The sequence below is a fragment of the Mastigoproctus giganteus genome, chromosome 8, assembly GCF_048544385.1.
Source record: "Mastigoproctus giganteus isolate SK-2022 chromosome 8, ASM4854438v1, whole genome shotgun sequence".
NCBI classification, from domain to species: domain Eukaryota; kingdom Metazoa; phylum Arthropoda; class Arachnida; order Uropygi; family Thelyphonidae; genus Mastigoproctus; species Mastigoproctus giganteus.
In genome coordinates this window covers 161,353,436-161,376,020 of record NC_143582.1, presented here as the reverse complement: position 1 = coordinate 161,376,020, position 22,585 = coordinate 161,353,436, and the positions used below count along the sequence as shown (strand labels likewise).

Genomic DNA, 22,585 nt, shown 5'->3' with positions numbered 1-22,585 from the left:
TTTGTTCCTGTAAAGCGGAGGCGAAATATTACTGATTTTGTAAAAAAATCGTATTATGCATACTTTGACATAAAACTAGGCGATCAGGATACATCGTTGGCACCGCATAAAGTATGCTATATGTGTCGAACATCTCAGAAAATGGAGTCAAGGAAAAAAGGTATGCTTGCCATTTGCTATTCCTATGGTGTGATGCGAGCCAGTAAGCCATGCTGAATGTCACTTTTGTATATGTGACGTTAAAGGTTACAATTCAAAAAATAATAAGGACATGAAATATCCAGATCTACCGTTCGCCATAAGACCAGTTCCGCATGGACCTGATCTGCCTGTCGGCGCCTCCGTAGCCAGGTGGGCAGGAGCAGCAGTGCGTAGCACATGCTTCTTGATTAGACTGGGGTTCGAGCCCGTGAGCCACCAAATACGGAGGATGCGGAAAGGTCAGGGAATGACCACCGCATATCCCCGGAGCAATATGGCCTTAGTTGCTAATGCTCCTAAAAACCAAACAACAATAACAACGAACTGCCTGTAAAACCTCCACCAGAAACTTTGGAGTCCATAGCTTCTTCCACCGAAGCAGAAGCTAAAGAGATTAGTGAAGAGGAATGTTATCAACCAGAAAATATTTTAACGCCACAGCAATTCATGCAAGTCGAACTGAATGATTTAGTAAGGGACTTAGGTCTTCCAAAGTATGTTGCTGAAATTCTGGGATCCAGACTTCAAGCGAAGAACTTACTTGCTCCGGGTACATCATTTTCCTGGTGCAGAAATCGTGAAAGGGAGTTTATACAGTATTTTTCACAAGAAGGTCTTCTCGTATATTGCAGTGATATCGCTGGTTTAATAAGTGCCTTAGGAGCTCCATCATATGTTCCTAGTGAATGGAGGAACATCATATGTTAAAAGGTGTTCTCTTGTATAATGGAGACAACTACACATCTGTGCTAGTTGCTCATTCAGTCTACTTAAAAGAAATTTATGAGAATCTAAAGTTGCTTCTGGAGAAAATTAAATATCAAGATCACGAATGGCAACTATGTGGAGACTTAAGTGTTATGTATGTTGTTGGGGCAACTGGGTGGGTACACTAAAATGCTCTGCTTTATTTGTGGTTGGGATAGCAGAGCTAAAGTGCTGCATTGGACAAAGACGGAATGGCCTTGTGCCTCCTCTTCTTACACCGTGGTAAAAAAATATTGTGCACGAAAGTTTGGTGAAGCCAGATAAAATACTTTTACCTCCACTGCATATCAAGTTAGGCATAATGAAGCAATTTGTTAAAGCCTTGAATAAGGATGGCAACTGCTTTAAGTACCTTTACAGTAAATTTCCCAGTTTATCTGACGCAAAACTTAAGAAGGGTATCTTCATTGGTCCCCAAATTAGAAAATTGATTTTAGGCAGTCAGTTTGAAACTATTATGACTGACATTGAAAAGGAAACTTGGATTGCTTTTAAAAGTGTAATGGAAAACTTTCTAGGAAACCATAAATCACAGGATTATGAGAAAATTGTTCAAAATATACGCGAAAAGCTTCGCAATTTAGGTTGCAATATGAGCAACCAAAATTCACTTTTTGCATGCCCATCTTGATTTTTTCCCCGAAAATCTTGCACAGAAGAGCGAAGAACAAGGGGAGAGATATTCCATCAGGACATAAAGGAAATGGAGCAGAGGTACAAGGGAAGGTGGAATACAAGCATGATGGCCGACTACTGCTGGTGCTAGTGTTTAAAAAGAGAGAAACCTGGCACTGTACATAAAAGAAAAATGATTAAACGTTCTTTTCAAACAAAGAGATGAAGGTCTGTTCAATGAAAGTTTCAGAATTTTGGTTAATACTTGTTAGTATTTATGTATTTTTTGATGTATGAAAATGTAATCCTATCAATTTGTCATTATTAAATACAATAAAGTTATATACTTTCGTAAAAAACAATACTTTTTTATTTCTTAAATTGCGATGTATCTGGATGTAATAGAAAAAAATCTAAGTCATATTTGAAATCACAGCAACATATTTTGGCAGTAGGACCTATTGAAATTTAAACCCCAGTGAACAAACTTAAATTTGTAAACTAGTGTTATCATTAAGTGAACAGTCATGAGTGGAGTATCTCAGTTACGAGCATGAATTTACAAATTTCCCAAATATCAAGGAGGCACCACCATAAATTAGAAGCTGGGGAGAGGAGGTAAGAAACAAGCTGTATATAAATGTAAAATATATACAATATAATATGTTGTTTATTGTATTGTATGGTCACAGACATTCTTCCAGGTATGATGTGCTAGGGGTTGCTACCTGAGAGTCTAAAACACTGATGGAACAGATATTCAGGTTCCTGTCATTCTGCAACAACCAAATCCTCTGCTTGCCTCTTCACATTCATTTGACTGTTAATAATCTTAAGTAGACTTCCATGTTCAAGGTATGAAACACTGTATACCTGGTATACTGGAGGTGACCACCCATGTGTGAACCAATATAAGCTGGAGTTGAGGTGTGGTATCCATATCACACAGGAATGCCACCCAGTGTGTCACCAGGCGGTACTAGGTGGTAGATGGCTTATCCAGTGCAACACCATGACCACCATTTATTGGAGGCTTGAAGTGGTGTAACCCATGTTTAGCCTCCATGTTAAAACTCTGGCAACTCCCATCACTTCCAGTATGAAGTATGATCTTACCAAGAAAGACTTCACTTCTGCAAATTGTAACATCTGGAGGCTAAGCACCTGTGAGGCGATCTGATTGAGGTGTTTAAACCTTTGAATGGATTGAGCAAGCTCACTGCTGATGGGATTCTTCCTCTTCCTCAGACTATGCACAAGGGGACATAAATTCAAATTGAGGAAGGAGGGTGGCAGAATAGATATGTGGATGTTTGCCTTTAGCCAGCAAATAGTTGATTGCTGGAATAAATTTCCATCTGTTGTTATGGTAGCTGATAGCTTAAGTGAGTTCAGGAAACTGGACAAAACTATTGGAGGGAATGGATAGGTGAAATGGAAAGTTTTTTTTTTTTGTTTTGTTTTGTTTTGCTTTGACTGATGCTGTATGAACTTGCATCATATGCTAATGTTAATGATTGATGTTGAGGTTATGATGGGCATCAGGGCAAGGTTCCTTCCAGGGCATGGTGCAGCTCTAAAATGGTAATCATTGGCTAGTTGCTAGATAAGTCACTGGACCAGACCTATTGGTAACTTTTTAGTATATTATCTAACTGCCTCTCTGGAGGAAGTCCAAGTATTGTGTATGTTGGGGGGGGGGTGAGGAGCTGGATATATTCTTGCTGTTATACACCATTACCAAAAATTTCATTGTTCTTCTCTCCACTTATCTAATAGCCTAAAAGTGCAACCTTATCTGTGAAAAGGTCTAAATCTCTCAAAAATTTCCTCATTTATTTTGCACATTAGTATTATTCGTGTTAGTCATATAGTGCAAGGAAGCCACAGGCTTTAAAAAAAGGAGAGAGAGAGAGAGAGAGAAAGGAGAAAGAAAACAAAAAAAAGTAGATAACAAAATAGACCAATTATGTGCTTCCCACCTCATGTAACTAATTATCTAGTTGACCTTTGAATTCCTCCAAGCTGTCAGCCTTAACCATCCTTGGAGGCAATCCATTCTAATAATGAACAATTCACTGGCTAAAAGAAAACTTCCTGAAATCCAGTCTAAACCTTTTAACCTGTAATTTGAATTTGTGACCCCTAGTTCTGAAATTTTTTTTTTTTATAACAGTGAAAATGGTAGCTTCAGTCATTTTACTATCCCCTCTCAAAGCCTTAATAGACTTCAGTCAGGACCCCTCTAATGTATCTGGTTGCTAAGCTCTGTAGACCACCTAGTCCAAGTCTTTCCTCATACATTATCTGAATTTTCAGGCCAGCCAATGGTATTGCAGATCGACACCTCTGTCTGGAGGTTCAAAACATCATTGTTAGCCAAAGATGAATTTGACTTGTCAGAAGTGACGAAAAAGATTGTTCTTCCTCTATGCACTTGGGGTTGTTTCAACCCCACATACATGTGCATTTAAAAAATCAGCAAAGTATAATTCAGAATGTTTACTTTTTTTATGCCACCTTTATTTTCAATGTTTTCTGAACACAACGGCAGAAATCCAATTCTTATATTAAAACATATTTTTAATTAATTTTTGAAATTAAAACTGTCATTGGGAGAGGTGCGAATCAAAAAACATGTGCACTTCAACAACCAATTAGATTTCAACTTGTCACTACAGGAACACCACTGCATGAAATGTGAAGCACATGCATCATGCACATGCAATTGTTGAGGATAAACATAAAAAAGGCACGCGGGGTGGATGGAATCTATCCAGTTATATTAAAGGAGGCAGCAAAGGAAGTAAGCAAACCCCTAGCCATAATTATGAGAGCTTCTTTGGACTCAGGTGAGGTACCCATAGACTGGAGATGTGCAAATGTAACCCCAGTTCACAAAGGAGGATCAAAGGCTGACACAAGTAATTATAGACCTGTGAGCTTAACTTCTGTTCCAGGAAAATTAATGGAGGCACTGGTTAAAGAAGCACTGCAGGATCATCTAGACAAGACTTCAGTTATAGCTCGGACACAGCATGGTTTTGTTAAGGGGAAGTCTTGCCTGACCAATTTGATTGGATAGTACGATGCAGTCATAAAAGAACTGGATGCAGGGAATAACTTTGATATTATATACTTGGATCTTAGAAAGGCTTTTGATACTGTTGCACATGGAAGACTGCTGCACAAATTGGAGCAGTGTGGCATTGGAGGCAAATTGCTGCTATGGATAAAGGGATGGTTGAGTGGCAGAAGACAGAGTGGTAATTAATGGACACTGCTCATCGTGGACTAATGTTATTAGTGGAGTCCCTAAGGGTTCAATGTTGGGTCCATTGTTGTTTTCTGTATTTATAAATGATATTGACGATGGTATATCAAGCTTAATGTCCAAGTTTGCAAACGATACAAAGGTTGGCAGGGTTGTTAAGGACACTACTGATGCTATGCTGTTGCAAGAGGATCTGGTAAGGTTGAGCAGATGGGCTGAGAGGTGGCAAATGAAGTTTAACATTGACAAATGTAAAGTACTACATATGGGAAACAGTAACCCCAGAGCAACGTATCAACTCTGTGGTACTACACTGACAGTGGTAGAGAATGAAAAGGACCTGAGGGTAATTGTGCAGGCAGATATGAAGTTCTCTGAAAAGTGCAGACGAGCTGCAAGAGTACCTCATGGTGTCTTGTCAATGCTATACAGGAATTTTTCTAGCAGGGATAGGGAGGTGATTATTCCCTTGTATAAGGCAATGGTCAGGCCACACCTTGAGTACTGTATACAGGTCTGGAGGCCTCATTTCAAGAAGGATGTAGAGCTGCTGGAACGAGTACAGAGAAGGGCAACAAAATTAGTGAATGGAACAAAGGGTTGCTCTTATGAAGAAAGGCTTAAGTTTTGCAAATTACAGAGTCAGGAGACTAGGCACCGAAGAGGTGATCTAATAGAGGTGTATAAGGCCTGGAATGGTTTGAGCATGCTCAATGCCGATGGTATTCTTCCTCTTTCTCAGAATAATCACATGAGAGGGCATAAATTCAAATTGAGGAAGGACAGATGCAGGATAGATGTGCGGAAATTTGCCTTTAGCCAGCAGGTAGTTGGTTGGTGGAACAGACTTCCATCACTTGTTGTTGAAGTTGATAGCCTAAATAAATTTAAGGCTCAGCTGGACAGGTATTTCGAACGAACGGAAGGGTGAAATGGAACTGGTGTTTTTTTTTTTTTTTTTTGGTTGATGCTGAATAAGCTTGCTTTCTTGCATCATAGAGGGGCTGAGGGGAACAGGTATCCTGTGTGTTATCAGACACTCAGACTAAAACACTGATGGATCCAATATCTCTTTATTACAGAAGATTTAGGAGAAGTCCGGTTGGCCTGCCTCCCTAAAATCCACTCATGCACACCTTGTCGCTGGTGAGCCCTGTTACGTCACTTAGTTGACAACGAATGTGTAGAGTGGTTCTCTTCAAGACGCCTGGTCAGCGTGAAGAGGAAAAGACCAAACCCTCCAGCATATGACAGCACGACAAAGCAAATGGCCCTCAGTCCCCAGCAGCTTTCAATCTCCCTCTTACGGCAGCGAGAGGATCAGAGTAGAAGCAGAGGGTGCTAAGAATCTCTGGGTACGACCAGGCCGCCATGCACGGAAACTGAACTTGGCCTGTTATAACGTAAGATCGCTCATCAGCGAAAACAGGATATTAGAGCTGGAAAAGGAATTAGAAAATGTGAATTGGAATTTCATCGGTTTGGCTGAAACAAGAAGAAGAAATGAATCACTTATAAGTTTATCAAGTGGAAATCTGCTGTACACCAATGGAAACAGTGAAAGGATTGAAGGTGGAGTTGGGTTTCTGGTCCATAAAGATTTTAAAAACAACATTTTGGAATTCAAAAGTATATCACCAAGGGTGTCAAGACTAATACTCAAGATTTCTAAGAGGTACAAGCTAAAGATTATAATGATTTATGCACCAACATCGAGCCATGATGATGAAGAGGTTGAAGAAATGTACACCGAAATTGAGTCTTCTAGATGACCAGAAAACCTACTACACTATTATTATGGGGGACTTCAATGCAAAGGTTGGAAAAAGGCAAAACAGTGTAGAAAGAGGAACTATAGGAAATTTTGGAATTGGTGAAAGACTTGTGGAATTTGCAGAATCTCAAGGACTGTCAGTAATGAACACTTTTTTCAAGAAAAGGGTGAACAGAAAGTGGACATGGAAGAGTCCAAATGGATTAACAACTAATGAAATCGACTTCATCCTCACTAACAGAAAATATATTGTGAATGATGTTACCGTCCTGAATAAGGTAAATGTTGGAAGTGATCACAGAATGGTAAGATGTACACTTGATATAGATGTAGGAAAGGAAAGGAAAAAACTGACTCTAGTAAATAATACAAAAGTCTTTGAGATAACAGAGGAGGAGAAAAAGCAGTATGTACTGGAACTTAAGAATAAGTTTGAGCTTCTGCAGACTGCTCAGGACCAAGATATCGACGAGGAATATTACAACTTTCTGAAAGTGATAAAGCCCAAGAAACCTATAGGGAAAAAGTAATCCAAAGAAGAAAAAATTAGTCAAGAAACACTTGTCATGATGAACCAAAGGCCACAAATGAAGAGCAAGAAAAACACTGACAGGGAGAAAATTGAGTATACTGAGTTATGCAAAGCCATTAGAAAGAGACTCAGAGAGGACATAAGAAGATTTAACACAAGAAAAGTAGAACAAGCATTAAGGGAAAACAAAGGATTTAAATCAGCAGCCATGAGCAGTAATACAGAAAGACAAATGATACTGAAACTGAAGAATAGCAATGGTGTACTTATAAACAGCAGAGAGGGCATAATTCAAATAGCAGAAGATTACTATAGAGAATTATACAAGGAGCGAGGGAATGATGCCAGCAGTGGGGAAGATGGATTGCAAAGTAGCAACACATACGACATACCCGATATTCTTCCTGATGAGGTAGAACATGCATTGAAGAAAATGAAGGATAAGAAAGCCCCGGGTGAAGATGAAGTTACTGTAGAGTGTTAAAATTGGGAGGAAGAGACATAACACAAAAACTGGCAAGGCTCTTCACAAAGTGTATTAGAAAAGGTGTGGTGTGAGGCCTAAGCAGTGGAATAATGCAATCATAGTTTTGCTGCATAAGAAAGGAGATAAATCAGAAATTGGAAATTATAGACCAATTAGCTTGTTATCCCACATCTACAAGTTGTTCACAAGGGTTATTACTAACAGATTAGAAAGAATACTTGATGAGAATCAACCGAAAGAGCAAGCTGGCTTTAGGACAGGATTCTCAACTATGGATCACCTTCACGTAATATCACAGCTAATGGAGAAAGCAAATGAATATAAAACACCATTATGCCTGGCATTTGTGGATTATGAAAAGGCATTTGACTCCATACAGCATAAGGCAATGTTTCGGGCACTGTAAAGACAAGGCATAGATACCCCATATATTATTATTTTGAAGAAAATATATGAGAGTGCTACCTCCTTTATCAGACTAGACAAAGACAGTAGGAAATTTAAAATCGAGAAAGGAGTACAAGGAGACACAATATCTCCGAAGCTGTTTACTGCTGCCCTTGAGGAAGCTTTCAGATTAGACTGGTCGCAGAAAGGAGTCAATGTGAACGGAGAGTACCTAAACCATTTACGATTTGCAGATGACATTGTGGTCATAAGCCACGATCCCAAAGAATTAGAGGAAAATCTTAATCAGTTATGCACAGTTAGTAAGGATTTTGGACTAAAGATGAATATGGCCAAAACAAAAGTAATGATGAACAAGTATGCCACAGAAAGGGAAATAATGATTGAAGGAGTAGTAATTGAAAAGGTGGAGTCATATACTTATCTGGGACAAGTTATTAGCTGTAATAATGATAAATGGCTGGAAGTCAAGAGAAGAATAAATTTTGGTTTGATAGCATTCAGGAAATATAGTCACATACTGAAGAGCAATATCCCAGTTTGTCTGAAACGTAAAGTAATGAACCAATGTATACTCCCCACCATGACTTATGGAAGTGAAACTTGGGCACTCACCAAAAGAATGGAAGAGAAGCTGAGAACTACACAACGAAGAATGGAACGAATTATATTGGGAATCAGACTGTTAGATAAGAAGAGGATTAGGCAGCAAACTCAAGTAAAGGACATTCTTATCAAAACTAAAGAACTAAAATGGTCTTGGGCAGAACACATAGCTCGAAGGCATGATGACAGATGGACTAAGAAAATAACAGAATGGTATCCAAGAGGAGTTAGAAGAAAACCTGTAAGACAAAGGCGGAGATGGATAGATGAAATTCATGAGTTTGTGGGTAGTAAATGGATGGCCAGTGCCCAAACAGAAGGAACTGGAAAGATGCTGGAGAGGCCTTCATCCTGCAGCGGATTGAAAATGGCTGATGCTGATGATGATGATGATGAATGCTAATGCAACAACAGTTTGATTCCAGATGATTCTTCAGAGTCAAGAAATCAGAGAGCATTACTGATGGGAGGAAAATGCATGTCAAGAAAGCCATTTCACCATCAGTTATCATACGTGACAGATGCCACTGAACATGGGAGGCGCCTCCGTAGCCAGGTGGGCAGGAGTGGCAGTGCGTAGCACTCGCTTCTTGATTAGACTGGGGTTCGAGCCCGTGACCACCAAATACGGAGGATGCGGAAAATGACTACTGCATATTCCTGGAGCAATACGGCATTAGTTGCTAATGCTCCTAAAAACCAAATAACAAAACAAAACTGAGCATGTATATATAATTAGGTTTAACTTAACTCCTGGATAATTCCTTAATTGTATAATAATTAGATCTAGAAACAGTTTAGGAGTTGCAGCTGTGTGACTGGAGTAGATGAGATCACAAATTGCTGAAACGTTGTCTGAAGTCTCATCAAATCTGCACAACAGGCTCAGGCTAATGTCAATTTCAGTGTTGCTGAACAGTAGCAAATGTTATCTCAGTATGTAACTAAATTCTATGTACAAAATTTTGCCTTCAAATCTAGTTAAGGGTTTTATATATATATATCTAATCCTGTTGTGTTCTTTATAATGTGTATAAATTTTTATTAATTCTTGGCACTAGCTGTAAGGCTCTGCGATGGGCTTGTCTATTGCAATCGGATATAGCTGATTTTATTGGTTGGCTAGTGGATGTCATACAATGAGACAATTGTATGTGTTGATTATGGGAAAAATTCTATCCCATAATCCTGCATAATCTCGCCAGGACTAAATTGATAGACAAGGCTCTCAACATGAATTCTCTCCTATAATGCATTGGCAAAATTCCAGACACTTTCAAATTCTTCCTTGATTTGCAGCTTTCTCTAAACTTCGCTTAATATCTATTAATAAATTCTCATATTGCCTTAAGCTTAATATCATTATTACCAACATGCGTAACTTATTTCCCCTCTCTAACCCTTAACTTGGTAGTGTTGTTCTCACCCCATCATAATAAACAAGCGATGCTCCACCTGACAGGAATCAATTTTTTATTTTTAAATTCTGCTTGGTGTATACAGTGTATAACCTGTTATGGATTGCTATACGTTTTAAATGTAATTTACTTTTTTAATGAAAATATGAATTTGAACAATGTTAGCCATTTTCTTTCCAGGGAAAAAAAAAAACAAAAAAACCCACGTAATTCTGCTGAAAATAATAAAAAACAATTAGTTAAATAAATGTATGCAGTGCATTTTTTTATGCACCGGTACATGTCCGGTGCATTCGATTTTTTTTTTCTTAAATTAATTTTTTTTTTATCTTTTTCTGTAATTAGTAAAAGTAAAAAGTAAATATAATAATCTCCTTATCGATTAATTACTAAGATTAATAACTTTATAGAACACAGAATAGATTACAGAATAGTTTAGGGCTGCAGCCTCGGGTTATGTAGGGAGTTAACTAGTGTACAAGTTAGTGCAATTGCATCATTTCTGTACGTAGCCAACTACTTAAGTAGCTATAAATTGGCATCATTAAGTATATCTCATATTCTGAATATTTAGCTTCAACCCTAAATGAGGCTTCAGCCCTTCAAACTATTCTGCGATTTAAATTACCCTACACTATCAAGCATCTCTCATATTGTGGAGTTATCCTTCGCAACTGGGTTGTTGTCATTGCAACACCAGGGTACCTGCCCACCCACCGATGAGGAGCCAATGAGGTCTGAAGCTGTATCGTATGGGTGATGGTATCCACTGAGAATATAAAAATTACCTAAATGGTGAAGGTATGATAATATATTTTATATTTGTGCTGATATTATATAGTTAATTTCAACCCATAACATATTATGCATTGAGCATTCAGGCTTCAAAATATTATCATTATCTTCACTATTTGACATCTCTCATATTGTGCAATTAACTTCACAACTGTGATAGCATGTTTGCATTACCAGGGCAATGCATGTTTGCATTGCCTGCCCACTGAAGGTGGTGGTGCCCACTGAGAATAAATAAGAGTAGTCTCCTCTACTAGAGAAGCATTATTTATTTGAACTAGTGCAATACCTAGATAAAATCTAAATGATGCTGTTACATTATGTATGTAGTTAAACTTATGGGTAAACTATGGTGTATTTACACAGATATTATATAGTTAATTTCAACCCATAGCATATTATGTCTTGAGCATTTAGTCTTCAAAGTATATATACAGGGTGTCTCAAAAATATTGGTACAAACGTTTAGGGGAGGCAGGTAACATCTAAAGTAATGTGAATCGCATAGGAACCCATAACCGGAAACGTCACGGGAAAATAGTAGCAGAGGCACAAGAAGCAGAAATGACACAAGACAGTAATTAGTGGTAAACATTTATTTGACATAATATTAACAAAGAAGTATGAAATGGATGCATTTCATGATGTTACAACAGATGCCCGAAGGTTCCACCATGAGACGCGATGCATGCATGACACCAATGCAGCATGGATTGGCGGACACGGTCGAACACACCTGGAGTTTCTTTGACAGTAGCAGCAGCGCAGACGAATTTCGCCACGAGATCCATTTCCGTCTCCACAGGCGATTCATACATGATAGATTTGAGGGCCCCCCCACAGAAAGAAATCAAGGCTCGATAAATCAGGTGAGCGTGGGGGCCAGGCAACGGGTCCACCACGGCCAGTCCATCGATGCCCAAAATGCCTGTTCAAATGGTCACGAACACACCTTCCATAATGGGCAGGCGCCCCATCATGTTGAAACCAAATGTTGCGTCTCACATTTGCTGGAACATCGTCAAGTAACCCTGGTAGAACTTGTTCAAGAAATATCCGATATTTAGTGGAGTTCATGCGGGATGGTAACAGGTATGGGCTGACTAAGCAGTCACCGACCATACCTGCCCACACATTTATTGCGAAGTGATATTGTGCCGCATGGGGGTGCACACCGTGTGGGTTGTCGTGAGCCCATATATGAGCATTGTGCTGATTGAATAAGCCTTCCTGAGTGAAATAAGCCTCCTCCGTGAACAAAACATAGGCTGGAAAATTCAAGTCTTGTACACTTTCTTGGAGGAAACCACTGCGCAAAAGCCACACGTGCAGGATGATCTTGGGGGAGCAGTAACTGAACCCTTTGGAGGTGAAAGGGGTGTAAGGAATCGTCGTGCCAGACACACTGTACCCTGCAACAAGACACTCCTAAGGCAGAGGCAACGTCATGTGTGCTGGTAGTACGATTATTCTGGACGGCATTCAACACACTTTCTTCCATGACGGGAGTTCGCGTTGAACGTGGTCTGCCCGCACTACTCCAGTTACCTCTAAATGACCTATAATCGCACAAATTTTGATGCACACGCGCAAACACATGGTGGTCCAGTACATGTCTGTCTGGGAAGCATTCTCCATAAATTCGTTGAGTGGCTCGTCCATTGCCCTCTGCTAATCCATACACTAGGTGCATGTCTGCCAGCTCACAGTTCATATATCGATGCATGCTCTTTGTGCGGCGACTATCGCGCCGTCTACCGACTTGCGGTGACGTTTAGTTATGGGTTCCTATGCGATTCACATTCCTTTAGATGTTACCTACCTCCCCTAAACATTTGTACCAATATTTTTGAGACATCCTGTATACACTGGAGTCCTGCTAGTCCGAACTAATTGGGACTGAGCCCTGTTCGGATTAGCTGAATAACTGCAATAATGCAGAAGCAAGCAGTAAAACAGGTCTGGTTTATTAAGGAATGAATGTATAGTAGGCCTACTAGCGTTTGTACGCGAGCATGACACACCGGAAGCAAACCCTCCCACTCCGTGCTATGACTCATTGCACGCCACATTGTGCATTAAACGTGAATGTTTAAATCTTCGCTCTACATTATTGTAGTTTAGTTTAGTTCAGTCTGCTGCCACAATGGCCACGAAACGGAACACACAGCGTGTATGTTGAAAGATAAGCTGGAAGTTTTGAAAAGGCTGAAATTGCAATGAAATTGGCAATAGAGTTTGGAGCGGGCAAGGCCATAACTGACTGGAAAAAAAAACGCGCAAAGATCGAGCAGTTTTGTATCTCTGCTTCAGAAAAATCAGTTGAAAATCGACAAACAGTAAGGCCCTCATCGTTTAACAAGCTTGATGAAGCCTTATTCACGTGGTTCACTCGGGAAAGAGAAAGGGAAACACCCCTAAGTGAACCTCTTGTTAGAGAAAAGTCCATCTCAACAAACTAGTGAAAGGTGATGAATCATTTAGTGCGAGTACCAGTTGGTTTGATCGCTGGAAGAAGCGCCATGGGATTTGCCAGCTAACGATCACCGGGGAGCAATTATCAGCTGATCATGCTGCAGCAGAGAAATATTTGGGTGAGATCGCTGATTTGGTATCACATTATTCACCTCAGCAGATATATAACGCTGATGAGACAAGTTTAAATTTTAAGGCTTTGCCCACAAAAAGTCTAGCATCTCAACAAGAAATGCATGCCCCAGGTTTTAAAATGAATAAGGAGCGAGTGACATTGATAGCTTGTAGTAATGCTTCAGGAAATCACGAGCTACCTTTGATGACGATCGGTAAATCAGTGAAGCCAAGAGCTTTTAAAAATATGAACATTAACAATCTTCCAGTTCATTACAAAAGTCAAAAAAAAGCTTGGATGAACAGACAGCTTTTCATTGAGTGGTTTCATAATCAATTTGCCACCTCGTGCCATTCTCCTCGTAGACAATGCAGCGTCCCACCCAGACGTTTCCGAGTTGACATCAGGGATATAAAGGCAGCTTTCTTACCACCTAATGTAACACCGTTGTTACAGCCCATGAACCAAGGGGTGTTACAGTCTATCAAGCTTGCATACAGAAAGAAATATCTTAGGTCCTTGATAGAAGATAACACCAATTCACTTTCTTTACATGAGAAAATGAAACAAGTGAACTTAAAAGATGTTGTATATTGGGTTGCTGAGTTGTGGGAGGGTGTAACCGAGCAGTCCATACAAAAATCATGGAAGAAATTATGGCCCTCTCTCAGCTTTATCGATAGTTCTGACGAAAACAGTGACACAGGACAATTAATTCAGCTCGTACAGGAAATTCCTGAGTGCGAGGAAGCAATAGAATCTGACGTTAACGAGTAGATTGCAGTGGATGGAATAGGTCATGAAAACCTGTCGGATGAGGGCATCATGGCAGCTGTCACCCAAGAAGACTATAAGCAGAATGATGACTAGCCCAGTGGTATTGCAGGACAACTTGTGTCGCCCGCAGATGTGGCAGCAGCCCTTGACCTCGCTTTACGCTACTTAGAACAACATCCCAGCACTACACCGGCAGACTACATTTTTATGAAGCGGTGGCAAAACATAGCATCTTCTAGCCAATTTTCATCGTTACGTCAAAAGAAACCAACAGAGTTTGTTACTTCTGAAAATTGACTTTTGTTCCTGTTTTGGTGTGTAAGTGCATAGATCTGGAGTTTTAATAGGCTATGTCAGATACTGATTTATTAATTTTGTATTAATGCAATACTACAATAAAATACAATTTTTTGGTGGAATTCTAAATGTTTTCGTACCATTAATACCATTTAAATTTAACGTATATTTTGTGACCTAAACAATTTCCTCTCCGTCGACCAAAACGTGTTCGGATTAGCAGGACTCCACTGTGTGTGTATATATATATATATATTGTTGCACATACATGTACTGAAATCTGAATGTTTGGAGTGTGAAAAAAGAATTCTACATAGACCAGCAGTCATTTATTTATACTTTTTAGCAGTGTGTGTGTGTGTGTCTGTCTCTGTCTGTCTGTTTGTGTTTATATATGTACACACACATACACACATATATGATATTAGTGGAAGATATATAATTTGAGGGAAATACTGAACCTAAAAGTTGGGAAAAAAAAAAGCATCAAAAAGGATTACATGTTGGAGAGGCATCTGTATGGAGGAGGAGGCTTGAACTACTGGAACTGGAAAGACTCCTGGATAGAAGTGGCTTTAGCTACTGGAACCCGGAAGTTGGATCGAACAGGCATGAACCTACCAGAACTACAGATCATATGGAGGTGCTGGGCTTAAACCTTAAGGTAGACAAGTGTGAACCAATGGAACGTGTCGCTAAAATTCCTGGGAACAAGGGTATTGGAAATAATTCCATCTGATCTCCAAGAGTATTGGAGATCAGATGGAATTATCTCAAGTGGCATTGAACAGTTGAGGTTTATCGTCCAGATTAACTGACCGAAGACTATGAATAATGCTAAACATTTTGGAGGAAATAATGATTCCTGAAGTTGCAGAAATTTCATGGACTAATTTAGCTAAAGGGAGTTGTGGGGGGGGGGGGGGAGGGATATGGCTTGATAATTGAATAAATTGTGTATTAGATGGAATATTGTCTGATGCATGTTTCAGGCTAGACAACACTAGTGTGAAACCAATGGGAAGAAAGATGGATATAGCTCCTGGGAATAAGGGAGATCAGCAGAAATTGCCTGAGCCATTTAAAAATTATTGAGATTTGGGGATTAGATTAACTTGAGGATTATGAATTCTGAGGCTGAAAGATTTAGAGAAAAGGTTTTTCTCTAAATAATGACTACTGAAGTTGTAGAAAGTTCATGGAATGATATTGGAAAGGAATTGGGAGAAAGAAGATCACAAGAAAAGCTGTAAAATATTCCTCCCAAGACTGAGACAATGCTATATTTAAAAAGTGATACAATGGAACAATGTATAATGAGGACTTGTGAAGTACCATGCACCTCAGGCCAAAAAAAAAAAAAAAAAAAGTTGCTTAAAGGGTCTTGTGATGTCTCTCAATTGGTGCTTTCACCTAATTACACTGAAAATCATGAAATGTTGCCTTCAAAAGCAACTCCAATTAAATTAGGTCCATATTTACGGAGGTAGAAAAAGTTTGTCATTAAACTTGAATAAAAAAAAAAAAAAAAAATTGCGAGAGAAACAGGTCCAGTGTGATCACTGCCGTTAATTAATCAAAATAAAATAAATAAAAAACAGCAGTTATAATTTTTTAGGCGATTGTGCTTTGGAATACACACAAAAAAGAAAAAAGAGACCAACAGATCTCTCTTTTGTTTTTATTTAAAAAAAAAAAAAAAACTAATTATAACAACAGTGTAAAGAATAGTAAGTACAATTTCTTTGCTTTAAATTCATATATATTTACCTTTGCATTATTTGCAGTTAATACGGACATAAGAAAAGCATGAGTTCCATTTTGAGCGATTTGGAAATAGAGCAGTCATGCTCAAAACCGGATCCCACAACAAAGGTTGGCAACTATTTTACATATTCACATTATTTTAAATTAAGTTTTATAAATTTAAAATGTAATGTTTCTTTCTTTATTTTTTTGAAGGACTATATTTTTCAGCAGACGATGTTTAGAATTAAAAATCCAAAAATGTCTCTTGACTTCTACACAAGAGTTCTGGGAATGAGGTATGACTTTAAAATGGAATTAAAAGATATATGAAAATATTAACATTAAGTGTCCAAAGGCTAAATTACAATTTTTTTAAAAATGCAATTGTATAAATTGTTAAAAACATGAATTTTGTAAATCTGATTTAACATAAATCTGAATATGATTTTAATTTCTCAAATAAAAAATTCTGGTAGACTAAAAATGCATATTACAACAACATTACTAATATAGTACTAATGCATCTGATAGGTTTTTCTCTTTCTGTAGAGTGCAACATGGGCATTTGTAAAGTTCAGAGAAGGGGATGGCTATTGGTAGGATAGTTGTAGGCTGGTTGATCAGAGCCATAAACATATTAAGAATGGTGATTACAACCATTATGGCAACAGTGTCAGGCAAGATATCTCAAAATCTACCTCAAACATGAGCATCAAAATAAGGAAAATAATGGAGTTGGTTGTTAAAGAAGTATTGTAGAATCATCTTGACAGGATTAGAGTTATACACAAATCACAGCATGGATTTGTTAAAGGGCGATCTTGTCTGACCAATCTGATTAGCTACTATGACATAGTAACAAAGAAACTCGATGCAAAAAATAATTTTAACATCATATACTTAGATTTCAGTAAAGTTTTTACATGGTTCCATATGGAAGGCTGCTGTACAAAGTTGAACAATGTGTCATTATGGGCAAGTTAATATTATGGATAAATGGATGGTTAATGCAGAAGACAGGGTGGTTAGTAATGGGCACTGTCTTTCTTGGACTAATGTTATTAAAAATTATATATTAAAATTGATGAAAAATTTCCGACAACAGGTGATCTGTTGTCTGAAAGTAGGATATAGGATGGAATTATACCTGATACTTTCATCCTTTACCTAGAGCAGTGATTCCCAATACCCAAGTCATGATTTAAGTTAAAAGACAAATATTAACGGCACACCGAAATAGTGATTGCCATAGAATTCAATGGAATTTTTCATAATCTTGCGGTACACTTGAAAAGGGTCATGGCAAACCAGTGAGAACCGCTGACCTAGAGTAAAGAATATAGGATGGAATTATATCAGATGAACTTGACACTGAGGAAAATGAAAATTCTGAAAACTAAGATATCGAGGTCCAGAGAGTTATGCCAATGACCAGAGAAATTAGGAAATCTTTTGTTATGGAGTGCATCAGCACTTAAGGGAGGGAAAAGTGAAGCCTATAAATTATTATGCAGGTTACAAGAATTTGTTGAAAATTTAACTATTAAGGATTTTAAACACCAGACATTGAAGAAATTTTTAAATACATTTGGTATGTTTATATGTTTTTGTAATCAGTATTTTTTTTATTATTTTATATTTTTTAATTTGGGCACTGAAATTGGTTGATATGTGTTTATATTATAGTTATGTGTGTCAAGTGCTATATATACTATACTGAATAATAAATAAAGATTAGTAAAGATAAACAACTTTTTATATTTCATCAAAAAAAAAAAATTCCTCTTTTTTAATGGTATCAGCTACTTAATGTTATCAATTTTCATAAACCAGATGTGTAGAAACATATGATTCTCAATTCTGAGGCGCCTCCATAGCCAGGTGGGAAGGAGCAGCAGTGCGTAGCACACACTTCTTGATTAGCCCAGGGTTCGAGCCCGGCACCACCAAATACGGAAGATGCGGAAAGGCCAGGGAATGACCACTGCATATCCCGGAGCAATATGGCCTTAGTTGCTAATGCTCTTAAAAACCAAACAACAACAGCTCAATTCTGAAAAGTTAGAAAGTTATGGCTGTTTGAATTTTAAGAAAATGGCTGTGGAGTGTTTAATATAATAAAATAATAATCAGACATATCCAGTAAAATATTTATTCATACTAGGTACATGTTTGCTTATTCATATTTTTATCATTGAATGTTTCACAGCCACTTTTTTTTATTATTCGAACATGTGGTTTGTAATTTCAAGACCTGAATTGATTCTGAAATTACAGCCCACATGTTATGAAACAGCCTATGTGTATAAAAAATATACAATAACAGTAATAAAAAATAAATAAATAACAAATATTTATATAATATTATATATTTCATTATTTATATTTAATGTATATATATAAAATATTTTGTATAATGTTGAAGATAATAATATAGAAGGTAATTCAGGCAGACAATACCAAGCTGGATTTAAAGAAATGCAAGGTATATAAAAAAAAAAAATATATATATATATATATATATATATATATATATATATATATACATAAAACTTATCGCTGTCTACCCACAATCTAGATGACTTCAACTGGGGCCAACCACCCAGACTGAAGGCAAAAAACGACAAGCAGTTCTCTGTTTCTGTAATGATCAATATCTGCTAAGATATATAAAATATAAAAAATCCAGAGATTAAGTAATTTGAATCTAAACCAATTAAAGGTAGTTAATTGGTATGTATAGGCACAACTGAAAATACTTTTCTGTTTTCTTCTGCTGCCTATTCTGGATGATATTTAAATTTATATTTAACCATTAGTGTTAAAACTGTAAGTAATATTCAAAGTGTAAATTTGTTATGCATACAAGTTGTTGACTTGTAATCTAATATTTTGTTTGTTATATTAATTTTAATATTAAGCTCCTTTGGCCACGTGCCATGTAGGGTGGATCCTCTTCCTTGTCAGTGTTATTCCTTTGACGAGTGACTAATAAACTGATATTTTATGCTGCTTCACTGAGATAGTGCTATTTCAAACCATGTTAGTTAATTAGTACAATTTTAATATCACTTTAAACTACTGAATTATTTTAAGGTTAATAATCGGTAATAGAAAATGTGCCCCAATGGATTGCTCATGCTAGGGAACTGATACCAGCTACTTTGCTGATGAAGTAAGCTATTATTCTGTAGTAGACATTGGTGATAGATTTTTATAGATTTTTGGTTTGGCATTGGTGATAGATTTTTATCATCAATGCCAAATTTTGATCATCACCATTCTTCTCTTCCGTGGTTTGAGATTCAATCACAATTTTATTAAAAAAAATTAGTTTTTTTTTATAAATTATTTAAGCTTAAATTTGGTCCTAATAAATTTTGTCATTTACATACTATTATATATACCTGCCACAAATGTTATTTTTCCAATAATAAACTATATGTTCAATTATGGTGTATGAATTATTGAAAAAATTTTTAAAGGAAAATTGTGTGTGTGTGTGTGTGTGTGAAGACAGGATATTAGAGCTGGAAAAGGAATTAGAAAATGTGAATTGGAATATCATCGGTTTGGCTGAAAGAAGAAGAAGAAATGAATCACTTAAGTTTATCAAGTGGAAATCTGCTGTACACCAATGGAAACAGTGAAAGAAGTGAAGGTGGAGTTGGGTTTCTGGTCCATAAAGATTTTAAAAACAACATTTTGGAATTCAAAAGTACATCATCAAGGGTGTCAAGACTAATACTCAAGATTTCTAAGAGGTACAAGCTAAAGATTATAATGATTTATGCACCAACATCGAGCCATGATGATGAAGAGGTTGAAGAAATGTACACTGAAATTGAGTCTTCTAGATGAGCAGAAAACCCACTACACTATTATTATGGGGGACTTCAATGCTAAGGTTGGAAAAAGGCAAAACAGCGCAGAAAGAGGAACTATAGGAAATTTTGGAATTGGTGAAAGAAATAAAAGAGGTGAAAGACTTGTGGAATTTGTAGAATCTCAAGGAATGTCAGTAATGAACACTTTTTTCAAGAAAAGGGTGAACAGAAAGTGGACATGGAAGAGTCCAAATGGATTAACAACTAATGAAATCGACTTCATCCTCACTAACAGAAGATATATTGTGAATGATGTTACCGTCCTGAATAAGGTAAATGTTGGAAGTGATCACAGAATGGTAAGATGTACACTTGATATAGATGTAGGAAAGGAAAGGAAAAAACTGACTCGAGTAAATAATACAAAGGTCTTTGAAATAACAGAGGAGGAGAAAAAGCAGTATGTACTGGAACTTAAGAACAAGTTTGAGCTTCTTCAGACTGCTCAGGACCAAGATATCGACGAGGACTATTACAACTTTCTGAAAGTGATAAAGCCCAAGAAACCTATAGGGAAACAGAAATCCAAAGAAGAAAAAATTAGTCAAGAAACACTTGTCATGATGAACCAAAGACCACAAATGAAGAGCAAGAAAAACACTGACAGGGAGAAAATTGAGTATACTGAGTTATGCAAAGCCATTAGAAAGAGACTCAGAGAGGACATAAGAAGATTTAACACAAGAAAAGTAGAACAAGCATTAAGGGAAAACAAAGGATTTAAATCAGTAGCCATGAGCAGTAATACAGAAAGACAAATGATACTGAAACTGAAGAATAGCGATGGTGTATTTATAAACAGCAGAGAAGGCATAATTCAAATAGCAGAAGACTACTATAGAGAATTATACAAGGAGCGAGGGAATGATACCAGCAGTGGGGAAGATGGATTGCAAAGTAGCAACACATACGACATACCCGATATTCTTCCTGATGAGGTAGAACATGCATTGAAGAAAATGAAGAATCGAAAGCCCCGGGGGAAGATGAAGTTACTGTAGAGTTGTTAAAATTGGGAGGAAGAGACATAACACAAAAACTGGCAAGGCTCTTCACAAAGTGCATTAGAAAAGATGTGATGCCTAAGCAGTGGAATAATGCAATCATAGTTTTGCTGCATAAGAAAGGAGATAAATCAGAAATTGGAAATTATAGACCAATTAGCTTGTTATCCCATATCTACAAGTTGCTCACAAGGGTCATTACTAACAGATTAGAAAGAATACTTGATGAGAATCAACCGAAAGAGCAAGTTGGCTTTAGGACAGGATTCTCAACTATGGATCACCTTCACGTAATATCACAGCTAATGGAGAAAGCAAATGAATATAAAACACCATTATGCCTGGCATTTGTGGATTATGAAAAGGCATTTGACTCCATACAGCATACGGCAATGTTTCGGGCACTGGAAAGACAAGGCATAGATACTCCATATATTATGATTTTGAAGAAAGTATATGAGAGTGCTACATCCTTTATTAGACTAGACAAAGACAGTAGGAAATTTAAAATCGAGAAAGGAGTTCGACAAGGAGACACAATATCTCCGAAGCTGTTTACTGCTGCCCATGAGGAAGCTTTCAGAATATTAGACTGGTCGCAGAAAGGAGTCAATGTGAACGGAGAGTACCTAAACCATTTACGATTTGCAGATGACATTGTGGTCATAAGCCACGATCCCAAAGAATTAGAGGAAAATCTTAATCAGATATGCACAGTTAGTAAGGATTTTGGACTAAAGATGAATATGGCTAAAACAAAAGTAATGATGAACAAGTATGCCACGGAAAGGGAAATAATGATTGAAGGAGCAGTAATTGAAAAGGTGGAGTCATATACTTATCTGGGACAAGTTATTAGCTGTAATAATGATAAATGGCTGGAAGTCAAGAGAAGAATAAATTTTGGATGGATAGCATTCAGGAAATATAATCACATACTGAAGAGCAATATCCCAGGTTGTCTGAAACGTAAAATAATGAATCAATGTATACTCCCCACCATGACTTATTGAAGTGAAACTTGGGCACTCACCAAAAGAATGGAAGAGAAGCTAAGAACTACACAGCGAAGAATGGAACGAATTATATTGGGAATCAGACTGTTAGATAAGAAGAGAAACACATGGATTAGGCAGCAAACTCAAGTAAAGGACATTCTTATCAAAACTAAAGAACTAAAATGGTCTTGGGCAGGACACATAGCTCGAAGACATGATGACAGATGGACTAAGAAAATAACAGAATGGTACCCAAGAGGAGCTAGAAGAGAACCTGGAAGACAAAGGCAGAGATGGATAGATGAAATCCATGAGTTTTTGAGTAGTAAATGGATGGCCAGTGCTCAAAACAGAAGGAACTGGAAAGTTGCTGGAGAGGCCTTCATCCTGCAGTGGATTGAAAAT

General features: G+C 37.5%; 1 protein-coding gene across 2 annotated transcripts in view; it reads left to right on the top strand.

Annotated features, from left to right (window-relative positions):
- The window catches only part of Glo1 (Glyoxalase 1), a 103,890-nt gene that overhangs the window by 15,663 nt on the left and 65,642 nt on the right, over positions 1-22,585 (top strand). For both annotated transcript variants that reach the window (XM_090379856.1, XM_090379857.1), the window contains exons 2-3: positions 16,330-16,417; positions 16,505-16,587. In XM_090379856.1, coding sequence (XP_090235982.1) covers positions 16,352-16,417; positions 16,505-16,587 — 149 coding nt within the window. In that variant the 5' untranslated portion in view covers positions 16,330-16,351. The remainder of the gene's footprint in view (positions 1-16,329; positions 16,418-16,504; positions 16,588-22,585) is intronic.